Source organism: Ixodes scapularis, unplaced genomic scaffold (genome assembly GCF_016920785.2).
Source record: "Ixodes scapularis isolate PalLabHiFi unplaced genomic scaffold, ASM1692078v2 PGA_scaffold1__304_contigs__length_218370807, whole genome shotgun sequence".
Taxonomy (NCBI): domain Eukaryota; kingdom Metazoa; phylum Arthropoda; class Arachnida; order Ixodida; family Ixodidae; genus Ixodes; species Ixodes scapularis.
In genome coordinates, this window is record NW_024609846.1 from 176,028,052 (window position 1) to 176,041,156 (window position 13,105).

At 44.3% G+C, this 13,105-nt stretch overlaps 2 protein-coding genes across 2 annotated transcripts; one reads left to right on the forward strand and one right to left on the reverse strand.

Annotated features, from left to right (window-relative positions):
* Positions 1-234: 234 nt before the first annotated feature.
* Positions 235-9,664, reverse strand: LOC115316248 (putative nuclease HARBI1). Its single transcript, XM_040215559.3, has 4 exons — positions 8,653-9,664; positions 7,691-8,110; positions 4,962-5,201; positions 235-509 (listed from the first exon to the last, which is right to left on the reverse strand). The coding sequence occupies exons 1-3, from the start codon at positions 9,036-9,038 to the stop codon at positions 4,964-4,966; spliced, it is 1,044 nt and encodes a 347-aa protein (XP_040071493.1). The 5' UTR covers positions 9,039-9,664; the 3' UTR covers positions 235-509; positions 4,962-4,963.
* Positions 9,665-11,772: 2,108 nt separating this feature from the next.
* Positions 11,773-12,413, forward strand: LOC120844018 (nuclear apoptosis-inducing factor 1). Its single transcript, XM_040215577.1, has 2 exons — positions 11,773-12,073; positions 12,298-12,413. Exons 1-2 carry the CDS (start codon positions 11,773-11,775, stop codon positions 12,411-12,413), a joined length of 417 nt encoding a protein of 138 aa, XP_040071511.1.
* Positions 12,414-13,105: the final 692 nt, after the last annotated feature.

Genomic DNA, 13,105 nt, shown 5'->3' on the forward strand with positions numbered 1-13,105 from the left:
AGCAACTTCTGGGACATACAAAAAGGATTCTTTGGAAGAGGAGAGTTCCTCCTTCCCCTCTTCTATTGTGGTAGCCGGAGGTGAGACAGTTACCGTCACTAGCTGTCAAGGTTCTTAGACTGGCATTACAAACGAGGCGTTAGCGACATCCACCTGGTGCTCTCTGCCAATCGCTTAATTCGTTTTAAAATTCCTTTTCGTGACTTTTTTAACAAGATATTGTTGTGTTCGATGTGATACTGCTCCTTCGAACACATATAGACCAAAAAATGAAACCCGAAATTTTGTTGTAGTATCCCTTTAACCTCAAACAATTTCCTGGTCATGCGTGTCACTACAGCAGCTGCACGGGAAGGGTGACGACGCCGCCACCCTCGTCATCTGGCAGCAGTACAGTTGAAGACGACGCAGCACAGAGAACACTGGCCTCTCCTGTTGTGCAGCACAACCAGCGCTGGACCCGTGAGGCTGCACAGCAGTACCAGAGAAGGGCCGAGCGACAGCAGGATCTGGAGCATGAGAATATACTCCTTGAGAGAAAGTACACAAATGGGGCCATACAGGCTGCAAACGCAACCCTCGCTGCAGCAGATGCTGCACGGAGTTTCTATGCTATAGGGGAGGAAGTGCTCAGGGAGCAAAGAGAACTCATTAGACTTGAAACCACCCGAGCACAGCTGCAAATTGAACTGATAAAAAGACAATTAGGACAAGATTAACTCATGTAATGAGCTACTTGCATTGTTTGTCGCTGTGTTGTATACATATTTTGCGTTTTTTCTGACCTACATACTTGGTTGCACGATTATAACGCTCACATTTTTTTTGCCAAAATGGGTGCCTAAAATTAGATGCACTTACAATTGAAACCAAAACTCAAAAGAAAAACGCAAGGCAGCTAGCCCAATCGCCTTTGTGACCGTTTGTTTACATTAGATATTTTGGTATCCGTATCGCGCGTTCTTTCGCCTTTATGTCATCACACTGACGGGAAACGATAACCACGAAGCGACACTGCGTAGCCTCGCAATCCCAGCGACCCAATGAGCTCGCGAAGTGTTGTATGAAAAAAAAAAGTGAAGGCCGTTTACAACTCTGTAACGCCGAATTAGAGCGCAGCTCTTGAGGAGGAGTAGGGAAGGGTACTGAGAGGGAGGGGGGTCACGTGACCTCGGCGGGGGGGGGGGGGGGGTCACGTGACCCCCAGGTCACATGACCCCGCAGAGAAATTTTTCCGCTAGGTTTAGCGGACAAATTTTTCCGCTAGATTTAGCGGGGAATTTTTTCCGCTAGATTTAGCGGGGAAATTTTTCCGCTAGATTTAGCGGGGAAATTTTTTCACTAGATTTAGCGGAGAAATTTTTCCGCTAGATTTAGCAGAGAAATTTACCCATCATGCACCGGCGGTTACGACGACGGCGACGGCGACGCCGCTCAAGCCGGAAACGAGCGCCTAAGAGCTGCACTTATGGGTGTTCAAAGTGCATTACTTTACCTGCGCGGTAGAATCGGCAGCAATTAAATTTTTCGATATCTGGGAGCTAAAATTGCCTGCATGTAAGTATCGGGGCCACGTTAGAATCGTGCAAACATGGTATGTTTGACACTTCATTTATTTTATGCATGCTATCTACAAGGGAAGCTTGCACACAATCTTTTCCATGTCGTTGACTATCCCTACACTAGACCAGCGTGGTTGTTCTGATCGCAATATTTTACGCTGTGGTTAAGTAAGCAACAGAATATCATACTGGCAGTATGGCACCCAGGCTTTCGACGCCCCAAAGGTGGCACATAATTTACATGGATACCTAAAATAAAAATATGGGTTAAGCTCAAAGGCAGATGTATAATTCCTTCTTTCCTATATCCCTTCACATGTTTCCCTTTCATAACGCGGCTCCCCGTCACAGCTCAAGAGAGGAGGTCGCCAAGACGATTAGCCTCCCGGCAGAAGACCAAGGTCGAGTTTCTGTGTTTTAAGAAAATGTTCGAGTCATCGATGAGTGGACCACAGACACTTTCTGACTTGCATCTGCAAATATTCCTTCTGCTTTTAAGATAAAGGCTTTTTCTGCCTGGATATGCTCCTGCGACCTATGGACTGTGTGCTGCTTATGTACGAAAAAGTTCATACTAAGAATATCCCGAAACTCAGGAACAGAAAAAGGGATCAAACACAACACTACATCATTTTGTTGCGTGTGTCACCTTTTGGGGCCCCGGGCCTTCAACTCTTATTACTTTGAATCGTCACCACTTACCTTGTTCTTTAAGTATTTATTTATTTATTTATTTATTTATTTATTTTATTTAAAGAGTACCTTCATCGCCTCGAGGGCATTATTGTAGGAGGGGTGGGAAATAACACACATACATAAAAACACAAAGTGATCACTTGTCCGCACGGAATAGATATACAACCGAGAAAAAAATACACTGTTATCCAACACAACAGTTTTTTGGAGCTGAAATCCACTTGCTGCTTGTACGTAGGCTCGCGATAATTCGAACTCGGATATTTCGTACTTCTAGTTATTTCAAACAGGTTTAAAAATTTTGGTTGTCCCGCTAAGCTTTTTTATGTATTTATAAGCCACTTAATTCGAATGGCGTTTTCGCTTAATTCATAGTTTTTTGCTCTCGCGGCCCTGTTGAGTGCGCTTCTTTCCGAGCACCGCTGCACCGCAGAGAAGCAATACCTGCGGAGCTTGCTTTTGCGAGTGTTGCTTCTCCGCAGTGCACCAGTGCTCGGAAAGAAGCGCAGTCAACGGGGCCGCGAGAACAAAAAACTATGAATTAGCGAAAACGGCACACATGAACGGAAAACGGCGTTCAAATTATGTGCTTCAAGACTAGCAATGATGACCAAGACGACAACGAGGACGAGGCACAGCTCACTGGCATCATGATTTCTGGCCTTGAAACACGTAATGTGAACGCCGTGCAGGCGAACTATATTAGTCTTGACGACGATGTGTGTGTTTGTCATGATGACTCATTAGAGGACATAGTACGGAAAGTAATGCCAGCACAGTGCAGCAGTGACAGTGAAGATGACGATGAAGAAATGGATGACCCACTACGAACTGTCACAGCCGCAGAGGCCTTTGAGCACATCGCTCAGCTCCGGAAGTTTCTGTCTGCAAAGGAAAAGTCCCGTAAAGAGCTGCTTGCGTTGGCTGGCATTGGAAATTTTGTTTTGAGATCTCATGTGCTGACTAAACAGTCCACAATTGACGACTTTTTTGCCGGATGAATAAACTTAGTCACAGTTCTTTCACAAATGTGTTATGCCTGTACTTGCTTATAGTTATGCATTAACTATAAGCAAGCTATTGTGCTATGTAGAGGAAACTGGCCAAAATCTGCTTTGTATATATCGCTATCCATGTAACAAATCATAATGTTTTCTAGTATCATATATATCCAACTAAAATATGTGACTTTCTGGAGTTTGAATTAATGAGAGTGTAGTATGTACAATAAAGCTCCTCTCTGGACAATGCCCTACTAAAAATAAATGTTTTGCAAATGATGTTATCATGCCAGCCAGGATGAAGAAAATATGAACTAACCCTAGGAGGTTTGTGAAAAATAAGAGAAAAGCTTTGCGGGTTGGAAAAACCTGTGAAAGGTGTTATGACTCAACACTCAGAAGCGTACACTATGTAAATCCTATGAGCTAGTAACCATGAGTATGCAGTGAAAAATGAACATTCTATGGGGTAGTATATATAATTTGTACTGATAGCTTTGAAATTGGTATCAAATGAACATTGTTTCACTATACTCTCCTATTCATGCTCCTGTACCCATTAAATAGTATCGGTTTGTAGATATTGAATGGGAAAATAACTGTCTTCTTCAGTTGCCTCATTATAAACTGTGCACACATAGTCTGTTATAGGGCTGACTTCAGCACTTCCCATAAAGCATCCGTCGGTGTGGGAAATGTATTACAAAAAATAATGACAGTATAAAAAGAGAGCTCCAGAGAGTGCGAAGAAGTGCACAAATTTGAAGAAGCATCCCTCGTGTCATTAGTTAGAAGTTTGAAAAGTGCATTGTTATGAACTCCGGAAATCAAATTCAAAATCTATTAGTTTAAGAGAGCCCGTGTGTGCCTATGCTTGTAGCTCTGCGAGAGTGCAGGAGTTGATGGGGAGGAGACCAAAGCAGTAACAAGCAGTTGAGCTGCAGCGTGCGATTGCAGGAGTGTTGGACATTGCACTGCACTCCCGTTTGACCAATAGCTTCGGCAGGGATTTTTTTCGAGCACACTCTTTCCAACGAGCTAATTATAAGTGCCTCAAATGACACATTTCGAGCTTTGTAACAATAATGCGGGAAGTAAGAAAATTTTTTTTCATTACTTATTTCGTCGCTCATGCTGCAATTTACACATACTGCTATGGAAGCAACAGGTATAAGGGGATGTCCATCAATCATTCTTTACATTTCTATCATCCAAATTTCGAAACTCTATGTGGGATATCTGCAAGCACTACCCGAATTGATCTGTGCAAGAGTGATATATGCATTGCTGGAATGTCATTGTCATGTTGATAACACACTTTCAGCATTGTCACATGTGTCACACTCCTTTATGGGTTATTTTGGGTAGAACTTATGATAATCTTACATCCAGTTAGATCATACAAAAAAAGCTTAAAATAAAATTAATCAATATCTCAAAGCTGTTGGCTTCTTGCTAACTGTGCAGCACGGTTGAGCCCCTAACTGTTGCAGTTTCCAAAAATACAATTGATGTTTAAGTAGCAAAACAATAAATATTATTTCAAGCAATTATTTGATCTAGTTAGACAACTGTCTGACATAATTTTCTTATAATTATCTGCAAAGCCTGATAAACAAAAGGTGAAAGCAATAGCCACGATCATAACAAAGCATCTTGCATTAGAAATGGACAGCCAGAAGATACCTATCCAGACACTTACACTTAGCCGAAGAAATGGTTGACAATAAAGTCTCGGGCCTCGTTGCTCTCAGCACGGTTGGCTGCTACGGGCTCAACGGGAACCTCAGCGGGGATGGCGGCCACGGGTGTCCTGCAGGGGTACCTCTTGGCCAGGTTGTGGAGGGCACAGCACGCGACAATGATGTCGCAGCACCGTTCTGGAGCCATTCGGAGCTCAGCGTGAAGGCAATGGAACCTCCGCTTGAGTTGGCCGATTGTCCTGTACAGAGCGCATGGATCAAAACCACATGTTATTCCTTCCCAGAAACCCAATAGCAAAATCGGACAACAGCGTGGAACGCAAATACTTAAGAGGATGACACGCAACAAGGACAAATTTACAGCTGAATTCGAATCGCAAATTGGCTGCCGTGCCCGATATCACACCTCCTAATTTTTCCAGCCCAAGCTCCAGCCCATTGCTCCAGGATATCGAAAGCTGGGCATTATGCATACCATTTTATTTTCCTTCCGAATTATTTTTACACTGCGTTCACATCCGGGGTCACCTGAGGTTAGCCTGTGCAATGTATTTTATAGAAAGCAACAAGCAAAGTGCAGCTTTATTCAAGCGCTATCCTCAAAGGGTTTCGTGGATATGCTTCCAACCAAACACCTGCATATGCACAGGCCAATATGTTAGAATTTTTTGCTACCTGATTGCTGCCAACGCTGTAAGAATTAACTTGTAACCAAGCTTTATACTGCAACAAATACAGTACCATCAAAATTTCATTCTACATGTTACTTGTGAGACAGAGTGAAAAGAGAAAGAGAGCCAGACTCTTGTCTTGTTGAGCCTTTTCCCTTCCACTCTCCAGGAATAGATGTTCGTGGTAGCGCAACCCATCTACTTTTGTCATTGATCAATAAGAATCCGTCTTGTAAGTCTGGGAGATGTAAAACGTAAAGCACTTGATATAACGCCTTATCCAAGTACTCCTACCCTTTGATTGTGCCGCTAGTGTTCCTATTAGTTAGTGGTCCACGCACCGCCATTTCTGACTCAAGTGGAAGCTCCTGGACGCATGCAGCCAAAGTTTTGGTAGAGGGTCTTATGGCGCTTTCACAACGGAATCCCAAGCAAGATTTGCCTGAACATTTGAGATTGCAGCGACTCATCATCAGTCGTGAATGACGTGTAAGATGGTGTCTAGAGACTATTTGTGGAAACTTGTTATTGCATGCTCAACTTCAACATTGTCCAAAATGATGCCTTGGCACTACTCTTAAATCCATCGATGAGAGCAGAATAGGTCATGCTAGGCATGTACTCTTGGCCAATCGGTCAAGACGGTCAGCAACACACAATTGTTTGCGACTTACACCGATGTGCCGCTATTTTTGGATCACACGCATCTTAGCACGCACGAGCTTAGCTGTACTTGTGCACTCAATATGAGTACATACATATCTAGCACGTTTAGTTAGTTTTCATTAAACAGCCCGAAACTGACATTTCAAAAAGTAGACATATGAAAGTGCCAAGGCACAGTGTTACTTCCACTGCTGTGTCTAGGAAAAAAATTCCATTGTCATTAATGCTTCTTTTTGTCCAATTAACAAAATATCAACTTCTGTCCGGGTCTTGCGTAGCACTGGCACCTGAGGTGAGTTTAGTGCTTTTCCCCATTATTGCCAGTCCTGGGGACCTAAGACATAACTGAGTTTTTGCATTTTCAGTCTCAAGCGATAAAACCCAATAAAGTGTGGTGAGGTAAGTTTCGAAAGTTTGATTTTAAACCTAAATGGTCAGTACTTTAGACCATTACAGGTGCATGTGACCGAGTAAACAGAGTATAGAAGCATGTGACCGAGTAGTCAACTATCTTATCTCCGTGCTTTCAAACTATTCTGTTGGAAGCACACTTTAGGAAGTATTTGGGTTTGTCATCGATGCAATTTGCGTTCCTTTGTCCATCAAGTTTGCTGTGGTCGTCTAGAGGGCGGATTTGGAGCGTTTTCATTGTTTGTCAAGCCATTTGGTCTTACTTTTGTTCTGGGAGGAATGGAATGTCATTCTGTTCCTATTGTAGGGAGCATAAGAAAAAAACCAAAGCTGTTTAAACAGCCTCTCTCAAGGTGCTATCTGGTTAGAGGAAAGCAGCTTTAATAGTCCTCCACATGTGAAGAACAAAGAAGCGTGCCAAGAATTACGTTTGCAAATTTTGCGATTAAGAATTTGTCGTCACTGCACATGTATAACCAAGGTTACGTTTGCCATGTCCGCAAGTGTTGCCGCTTGACGAATAACTCAGATATGAACCTAATCTACTGCATTCTCGACAAACCTGCTTGAAAAAAAACGTAACTGGTCAATAGATATCGACCGGAAAAAGGCAGTAAGCTTTCGACTAAAAATATTCATCGATAAAAACTGAAAATTTCATACTCACAATAACAACCGAAAAAAGTATGCCGATTCCAGAAAAATAAAAACTGAAACCGCAGTACCCTAGGCAGCTATTATAAGTTGTATTGATTCGTAATCTCAGGATACTACTTTCATCTTGCTTACATAAAACCACGGTACCTTATGCTTCGTTAGATTAATATAAAAATTTGTATGAATATTTTTATGCCATAAAGAATAGCAACAGACGTAAGGAGCATGCACGTGTTGCACATATTACGTCAAGACAGCTAGTCGTCTCGAAATGTCTTGCATGAATATCTCTGTGCCCTTCACAATATATGGCCTAGATTTACCGTTCAACAATGCTTCTTGTCGTCGTGTGTGCCGTATTGTATGCGACCTCGGCTGCTGATGACGGCGACAGGAATGGCGTCATCAGCCAAGGTTGACAGGAGTAGCCGCTGTCACCAAGCAGCAGGCCGTCGTACTCTCCACTGGCCAGCTTGACTGCCAAGGTGCTCTCCGTGAAGATCCGAGAGTCGTGGGTGCTTCCAGGCCACCTTGCAACCACGTTGCGAATCCGAGAAGAGGCGTCAACGACCACCTGTACGTTGATGGAATGGTATCCATGGCGGTTGACGTACGCCTCCTCGTGCACATGGGGTGCCTGGATCCGGACATGGGTACCGTCAACAGCACCCACGACCAAAGGAAAGCCGGCCATGTCGTAGAACTTGTGCTGCAAGGCTGCCCCCTCCGCAGCGTCAGGCCATCTGCGTCGTTGATCCCCTCAGCAATTAAACCACATATAGTAAACTTACAGCTACAATGCTTATGAATACCTTTTTAATGAGGAATGCTAAGGACTTTGGCTGTGCCCTTCAAGTTTGTGGTAGCAGTAAAGTGCCTTAGTAGCACCTGTTCAATAGTGAAGTTTGCATGTTTTCATAGGATCCCTTTTTATTTTTGTTCAGTTACCAAGACCTATAAAGTGACTGTGATTCGGTGCAAGTCCTTACCAAAAGTGCAAACGGGTCGCTTTCTGAGGTTTCTCAGAAAAATGGCGTGCCCGGGCCCTTTCCAATCGGGCAAGTAGGACGCTTACGGCCGTAATCATTTTTTTTTCTATTGAAAAGGGGGGGGGGGGGGGGGGAGGAGGGAGGGCTAGTTACTAGTAGGTAGAATATTACTGCCATAAAAAGGCAACCTACAAAACATCCCTATCACCAGCAATTCAGATATATTTTTAGTGTATTTACTTTACTTCAATACGGCTGGCAAACTACAATTAAAAGGAAAAAAAAAGGACCCTTACCGTATGAAGTCTTGTGCTCGACGAGCCAGCGCTACGGTGACTTGCCTCACAGCCCGTGAAGCACTTGACACATGCACGCGGATGTAGTCGCCTGCAGTGATCAGAAAGTTCCCAGTTGCGTAGAACTGCAAGGCGATGATCACTTGCTGCTCCGCAGAGAGGGCGCGGCTACGACGTGTACGGCGCTCCAAGTCCGGACGCAGTGTGTCGGCGAGAAACATTATGCCCGCTCTTCCAAATCGGAACCGTTGCTGCAGCCCATCCTCGTCGAAATCCTCAAAGGGGTTCAGGCGGTCCCGCAGCACACGCTGTCGCCTCATCATTGCCGCTGCGTACTGCGCGTCCGTGCGGTCTCTTCTGTGTCGGCGATTCCTTGCGTTGGACATTCTGCCCGGTAGCAAAGTCGGAAATCGGTCCGCAAATCTTATCAGTCAGTCCGTGGCCGGTCGGAGGGTTTGTCGGTGGGTCGGTCGGTCGAAGGGCAGAATACAGACAGGAAAACTCAGATGATAACCGAAAACGAGAAACGCGCGTTGCGTGCAACGAGGCGAAACTGGTTGTATAAACAAACGCCGTGCACGCGACACGGCACACACGGCGTTGCCAGACTTGGAAGCGACGGTCGACGCACTTGCTTTTTGCAAAACACGACAACAGAAAACTGCAAAGCACTTTGACTAGGTGTCTTGTCTACGCTTCCACACTTCGAAAGAAAGAATTTCGATGCAAAAAAGAAACTATCCTTTTTCTTTTCAATTGAGCAAACGTTTCTTGCAAGTTACAACTAGATTTAGCCGAAAACGGTTCCCATAAAGCAAACGTTGTATCATAAAAAAATAACGATTTATTTTTTTCAGCACAAGGTGGCGCAGGCTCCAGCCCAATAATAAAGGACGGATTTGTTTTATGTCCAGCCATTAAAGTTTCGTAGTAGGTACAACGTAGGTACAACTAGGTACTTTCGGTACCTACTAGGGACTTTGGCCAACGCTAACCGCGGTTAGCTCTTCGAGCAAACGGGCCCTGGAGCACTAGTTGAGACAACTGTCTCTAATGTTTCGGCAAACCCGGTACCTAGGCGTGCCCACGGCGGCCCTCTTTTTTGGTGCGGCATGACTACTGTAGAGCATAGACGACGTCTACAGCACCAGGAGGGCAACATTTGGCACTGTGGGTGCGCTGGCATAAAGAATGGAGACAAATGTTTTTTTTTGGTAAAGTATTTGGTGAGAATGTCAACTGACATGCTTGCAGCCAGTCTAGCAATGGCCATGGTGATGTGACTCGCATCCCAAATGTCCCAAAACGACTCTGTCGCATTTCCATCATTACGTTTGATGTGCTTGCAAGAATGGGACATTTACAAGAAAAGTGTAACAGTTCATTCAAGATAGATATCAAACATATATTTTTAATGAATCTGAATATGCTTGTAGTTTAATTTAATTATCACTGCAGGGTAAGAAGGTTAATTGACAACAAAATGCGATTGTTTTATTTTTTTCTGATTTAGTAATTTATGGTTCCAGGTGCATCAACAAAAGACATAGGCATAGTTGCATTGTATCACTCGAAAAGTTTGAGTCTATACTGCATGAACGGCAATGATCATACCAAAAATAGCATGTTGCTATTTCAGCGGTGGCTGCTCGTGATCTCGAGAGAATGGAATTGGAGCTATTGAACTTCAATATAAAACGAGATTACAGCCGCTCGTCAGAGCATGGTCAGGCGGTGGAGTGGATCCTCAATCCTCTGGCTTGCTTGTTGGTTTAGACCGTGAAACTTCCAAAATTGTGTTTGCCTTGCAATGTCAAAATGTTAAAAAAAAAAAAAATTTCGTGTGAAGCCGGCTTGAATCATCTCTTTGCTACATTGTTACAAGGTTGTCACCATTTTTCTTTTTTTTTCTTTTCTTTTTTAGTGAGTCTGAACTGCTGTTTGCAACACCGGAGCCCATGGCCAAGCACAGCACCTCATGCGGCAAGCACCAGCAAAAAGACGCGAAAGAGGGTGAGCAGACAAGGCCCATCATGGAATTGATGCCACCAGCCCAACAGCCCACAGGACCACGTATTGTGTGCAATAAACCAGTTGTCCTCGTTAACCTGTCTTGACCGCGACCTGCCGGCAGCAGTGGGATCCAGTGTTTCCCATGGCAAGAACAAAGGCTATATAAAAATGATAGGAGACGAGTGAACATTGCAGTATGCGCTTTTGCTGTTTGTATTGCAGCCACCGACAGCTGGGGCCGCTTGCAAGAAAGTCTTGACTCAAGTCTTGGCTCAAGTCTTGACTCAGGCGCCTGGCGGTCTCGGCTGAGACCGTGACTGAGACCAAGACGGATCCAGCACGGTCTCCGGCGCGGTCTTGACTCAAGTCCGGACTTAAGTCGGGCACCCAGACCGCCAAGAACGGAGTGAGCAGTACCTAGAGAGGGAATCTAGGGAAAACTGAAGAAATACCGGAGAAAACAGAGGGTGCGTTCCAAATCTACTCGAGTGGATCCGAGTTACCCTGGCAGATCATGTCACGTGACAAAAAAAATTGAGTAATGCCGGACGCGGGTAGGTTTTCGATCGCAAAGGTACAAAACCTTTACCCTAGAGTGAGACCGAGTAAATTTTGGAACACGGCCGAAGATTCCGGACGTGCAAGTGACGAGTTGTGACCTCCTGTCCAATAAGAAAGCGCCGGCGACGCGAGGCGGCAAGCGAGAGATCGTCTGCTTCTGCTACGCTGCGATCGGTTTGGGCAAAGAGAAACGACGACAGTCGCAAAACTGCGGCACATGTCTCGTACATACCGTGGTTCCGTGCAAAATAGAAGAAAGAAAAAAAAAAAAAGAGTCAGCGATGCGCGGTTTTGGGTAGAGTTTAGCGGGCACCAACGCTGTCATATTGCTTCGTATCGCGATCGTCTGTCACCACCGTCGTCGACGTCCAGTGCGTACGCCGAATAAAGTTGTCTACATAAATGCCTGCGTGTCCTTAACGCCCAATTTTTTAAGAAAAAAAATGCGCTGGACGTATTTTCTCGGAAGCATTTGCAATAAAAGTTGATAATTATGTTTTGATCATTAAGTTAGCAGACGACCGTCTGAGTTTGCTGCACGCAGACATGGATGTTGCCGGTCCATCACGGATGCCTCCCAAGGTAAAGAAATCAAATTGGTCCGAAGATGATAAGTTTCAATTGGTTTACGAAATCGAGAAACGAAAACGTATAATTAAGAACAAATTTAACAACAATATTACAAAAGCTGCTAAAAGAAAAGCGTGGCAGGAGATCGCATCCGTGATGAATTCGCGGCATCCATCGACGCTGCGCACTGTGCCGCAACTCAAAAAGCAGTGGCAAAACCTCAAATCTCGCAGCCGCGAGGAACTGACCCTCTCGAAGAAAGCACACTCCACGACCGGTGAGTTTACTATACATATGTTTTTACTACACATAAAAATGAAGCACACATTCTGTGTGCTAAAGAAGTTTTTTATCCACTTTCTCATTTTCTTGGCTAAATTATAGAAGAAATTAAGATATCAAGCTATTAATACAATCAAATCAAAACAATGAATGTGCTTGCTGCAATCAGATAAAATTTAATGCTCAAACAAAATATAGAGAGAACCTTGTCTTCCACAGGCGCAGAGCGCAACGAACACACGCTGACACCGCTGGCTGAGGCTGTGCTGGCGGTCATCGGTTCCACAAGCCCCAACCTTCTGGGTATCGAAGGAGGCGTAGACACCGACGAGTGAGCTGTCATGTTACTGCTATTTGTACGAAGTCTAGCCTTTCGAGATTCACACGATTGGGGGTTCTACTAGCAAAGCTAATATTGTATTCATAATCATATCTGAAGTTCGCAAGTACTAAATACTGGGCAACTCAAAGAAATGTTCTGGTGTGTTCTCTCCAGAGCAAGAAAGAACCGTGCACATCCAAGAACTCTAAAACTTCGAGCCATGTTACCTGAAGTTAAAGTCGAGCTAGGCATGTCAATGAAAGACCACTGCGCTCATCAATGATGATCATAAAAATAATATAAGCAATAATAATAATAGTAATTATTGGATTAGGAGAGCCACGGCACTGCAGAAAGGCAGCAGCCCGTGCAAGGTACGCCCGCAATGCCACACATCTTCTGATGGTGATTATGTGATGATGTAAGATCACAACCTAATCTTGTGAGATGCAAGATTAAAATGATGGTGATTATGAGCCGACATGTACATGGGGAGGACGACGCAGTCTTCTGAACATCGCAAGCGCCGTTGGCCGAGTCTTGAAAGTTTGGGAAAGAAAAATGATAGCAGACTTAGGCTGGTACACTGCTGAAATGGTAGAAGGTATATCTTAAAAAGGTATCATGCAATCCGAACAAGACAAAGGGGATTGTGTTTCTACTACACTACCATTACAAAATACATTATACTCTCATGATTTCAAA

Coding starts and splice junctions, on each gene's coding strand:
- LOC120844018 (XM_040215577.1), top strand. CDS start 11,773: ATGGATGTTGCCGGTCCATCACGGATGCCTCCCAAGGTAAAGAAATCA. Junction 12,074..12,297: donor GAAAGCACACTCCACGACCG/GTGAGTTTACTA, acceptor TGTCTTCCACAG/GCGCAGAGCGCAACGAACAC.
- LOC115316248 (XM_040215559.3), bottom strand. CDS start 9,038: ATGTCCAACGCAAGGAATCGCCGACACAGAAGAGACCGCACGGACGCG. Junction 8,111..8,652: donor CGAGCACAAGACTTCATACG/GTAAGGGTCCTT, acceptor TCAACGACGCAG/ATGGCCTGACGCTGCGGAGG. Junction 5,202..7,690: donor ACAAGAAGCATTGTTGAACG/GTAAATCTAGGC, acceptor CGCTCTGTACAG/GACAATCGGCCAACTCAAGC.